This window comes from Geospiza fortis, unplaced genomic scaffold (genome assembly GCF_000277835.1).
Source record: "Geospiza fortis unplaced genomic scaffold, GeoFor_1.0 scaffold27, whole genome shotgun sequence".
NCBI lineage: Eukaryota > Metazoa > Chordata > Aves > Passeriformes > Thraupidae > Geospiza > Geospiza fortis.
In genome coordinates this window covers 375,710-379,048 of record NW_005054329.1, presented here as the reverse complement: position 1 = coordinate 379,048, position 3,339 = coordinate 375,710, and the positions used below count along the sequence as shown (strand labels likewise).

Genomic DNA, 3,339 nt, shown 5'->3' with positions numbered 1-3,339 from the left:
TTGTCATCCAGAAACTCATTATGTTAGCTGATGCTGCCTGTGAAAGTTCGTCAGCGTGTTTAAATTAGGGTAGCATTGGCAGGTCTGATTATTTAAATCTGGTAGCTTGGCTAAAAATACAGTTATTCAAGAAAGATGAATTACTAATTTGACAACTGAGATTTAGTTGGAGTCTGCAGCACAGAAGGCAGCATCTCTCGAGTGCTTAGAGAAGGGTGACAATACTTTCACAGATTAAAGAGAGGATTTCTAAGCCAGCTAGCAAGTTGAATTATAGAGCATGCTTTGGTGTCCTCCCCACTAGAGCCTGAGAGCAAGTCTTGGTAAATCACAGTGAAGGAGTAGCCACCAGGTGGAAGCCAGTTGTGTGTTCAGTGGTCCTGCATCGATGAAGGGACACATCCACTGCACCTCGCCGAGGCATCCATCCCCTTCTGCTGTCAGGGATGCATGGGAACACTGTCCTTTGGGGCTGGGCTTTGCGAGGTTGGTTTGGCTGCTGGCTCCTTTCAACTCTTTTAACTAATTGCAGTGCCTGAGTTAATTAGCTGTGACCCTCAGGAAGGAGCTGCTCCTGGGAGGCAGCGAACAGCCATTGGAAACAGTTTTCCTTCTGAAACCCGATTTTATTTTGTTCCATTTTGATGGAGAAGAGCACACCCTTGAAGTCCTCATGAATGTGAAAAGGCCCATCTTGGGTAGCAGCAGCAGAGGGCGTCTCATCCTGTGAGCAGGGGACCCCACCGGTGAGGTGGGGGGCACAGAAGGCTCCTGCCCCCAGAGCATCTGCTTTGTTCAGGGCACTTGCTCAGCCAGGGAGAGCAGATGCAAGGGGGGAGTGCTGCTCCCCATGCATCTTGTCTTGGGGGTCCCCCCTGCCTGCCTGCAGCCCCCTGGGTGGCCAAAGGGCTCCTGGAGCCCAGCTGAGCCATGGGGTGAGGGGGTGAGGGCTGCTGCCCTCCTGGTGCTGGGGCAGGGAGTGGCAGTGGCTGCCCAGGGCTTAGTTTCTGTAAAGTTTCCAGAACTGGTGGTATTTAAACCCTCGTGACACCGGTGCCTGGCTGAACGAGCACCTTGTTTTCTGCTTTCTGCCTTTAATGCATTTTAGCAGCAAGCTGGTGACGGGGCTGACACGGCAGCTCCGCACACGCTCCCGCGCTTGGGGAGTGCAGCATTAATAACACACTTCCATGCATCGTGCCATTTTTAAGCATGATCGTTATGATAAAGGGCATATACTTAATTACAGGCCTACTTAATTACAGCTCTGTTGAAGCTCGTTTGTTTAGGAGAGTGCTAATTGCGCTGCGGAGCCTTTGGCTCACCCTGCTTTTATCTGCTGCTTTGCTGTGTGTGCTGAGCTCCGGGTGGGCCGGAGCGCATGCCCAGGGACGGGGGCTCTGGGCTCTGGGGACGCACACTCTCCCTAGCTCAGGCTTTAGATTGCTTTACAAAAGCTGGCGTGTGGCTGATCAAAGACGGTTCCTGTCAGGTAACAAGTGTAGATGGTCTTCCAGGTTTAAAACTTCCTGGATTTGGTGATGCTGCTTTTCATCTGTTTCCTTTTGTTTTCCTTTGCGCTGTGGCTGCCATGCAGCACCTTTGATTACAAAATTACTCCAGTGGAGGGGGGGTTTATATTGAAAATAGACAAAGTGAATGTAAAAGGCTGAGTCTTCTTAAATGACCCTTGTTAATCACTAACATGGTACCTCAGTGGTGCTGTGGAAGTTAGAAACAGCAGAGGAGCACCGGGTTTGTGGGTGCAGATGCTTTCTGAAAGAAAACCCTATTTGATGATCAGTGGAGGGCCTCTCAGGGCTTAAATTTGCTCTGATTGGAAGTTTTATTTCTTTCAGAGTTGAAATTTAAAGACTTCAGATGTTAAAGATGTAAGTGCAATAAAGGGGGTGTATCTGGGGTGTGAGCTCCCTTCGAAACATGCCCTTTTCAGTCTTCTGTGCAAATTGCTGAGTTATGTGTTTAAAAAATGTCTCCCTTGTACTACCACATCTTGTGGGAGGCTTCCTGTGACATGGTGATGGCAAGACACAAACACTGAACATCATTGCACTAGGATGAATATACAAGAGGGTGTAAAGGCAAACAGTGCTCTGAGTACCATTAAGGTTATGCTACAGAAAAAGCTGGGCCATGTGACATGAGGCTGTGCCGTGTGGTGTAATGTCCTCATGTCTGTCTTCATATTCCACCAGTTTACATCTTCCAGATGTGGTTTGCTAGTGTTTGAGCTACTGCTCACTGTTGAGTTTACACTAGCAACAGCTGTGAAATTGTATATGGATAGAGCAAGGAGAATTTGTTGGATTCCTGGCTTGGTAAGGACCGACCCAGCTATGTCTTAAATGTAAAGAAACCACGGGCAGTTTAGAGGGAGAAAAAGGCTGGCAGTAACGTTTGGGAGCAATCAGTCATGTGTCAGTGCTGTGAATACTTGATCTGTCACTGGGAATGTGTGAAGTTGCATGTCAGAAGGCAGCTGGAAACATCACATGTGATGTCTTGTCCCTTTCAGCAATGGATGGAGTGCCTTTTATGATTTCGGAGAAGTTTGCCTGTGCTCCTGAAGGGGTGAGTTTGTTGTTCTCCAGTGTCTGAAATCCATTGTTTCATGGGGAGCAATCACAAAACATCAAGACAAATTACCTGCTTCTGGGAGCTATTCTGTTGTGGGGCCACATACATACCCAGTGCTTGAGATGGGCCGAGGTTGCATGTCACAATAGCTGCCCGTTAGATGGGAAAGGCTTTTGCCAGATTGCTTCTAAAACTGAATTGTCCTGGGATTTCAAGGTTTATTACCATCAAAAATAGGAACGGCAGTGGGACTCCCTGGTGCTGAAAGCATTTCTAATTTCTTAGCATAGATTGTAAAGAAAGCTGCAGAGGTGGAGCTCTCCTGCATTTACCTGCTGTGAGGATGGCATAGTGCCAACAGCTTTACTACTTCCTGTTGTCACTGCAGAAGTTCAGGGCAGTGGTAATGGCACAGTGCACTCCAGTGCCATCAGCTGCCCCAGGGTCCTGCCTGGCTGTGGGTGAGCTGGAGAGGGCACAGGGTGGTGCCTGCTCCACAGCGGGCGCTGCTGCCAGCACGGCAGGCCACGTCTGCTTCACCAAACAGAAACACTGCTCCTCGTTCAGAATGACCTCTGGGTGTCACTGGACCTCTGCTTGGTAAGGTTGATGATCCAGAGCTCAAAGATTCAGCATCCCACTACCAGTTCCCAAATCCATCTGATCCTAAAGCAGCATCTTTTTAAAAATCAATTTACAGGAAGCTGTTAAGGCAAACACTGGGCCATCAGCTGTGTCTGA

The 3,339-nt window shown here is 48.7% G+C and overlaps 1 protein-coding gene across 2 annotated transcripts in view; it reads left to right on the top strand.

The window, feature by feature from the left end:
- Positions 1 to 3,339, top strand: part of MVB12B (multivesicular body subunit 12B) — a 57,046-nt gene that overhangs the window by 44,160 nt on the left and 9,547 nt on the right. For both annotated transcript variants that reach the window (XM_031057204.1, XM_005421228.2), the window contains one exon: positions 2,537 to 2,592. In XM_031057204.1, coding sequence (XP_030913064.1) covers positions 2,537 to 2,592 — 56 coding nt within the window. The remainder of the gene's footprint in view (positions 1 to 2,536; positions 2,593 to 3,339) is intronic.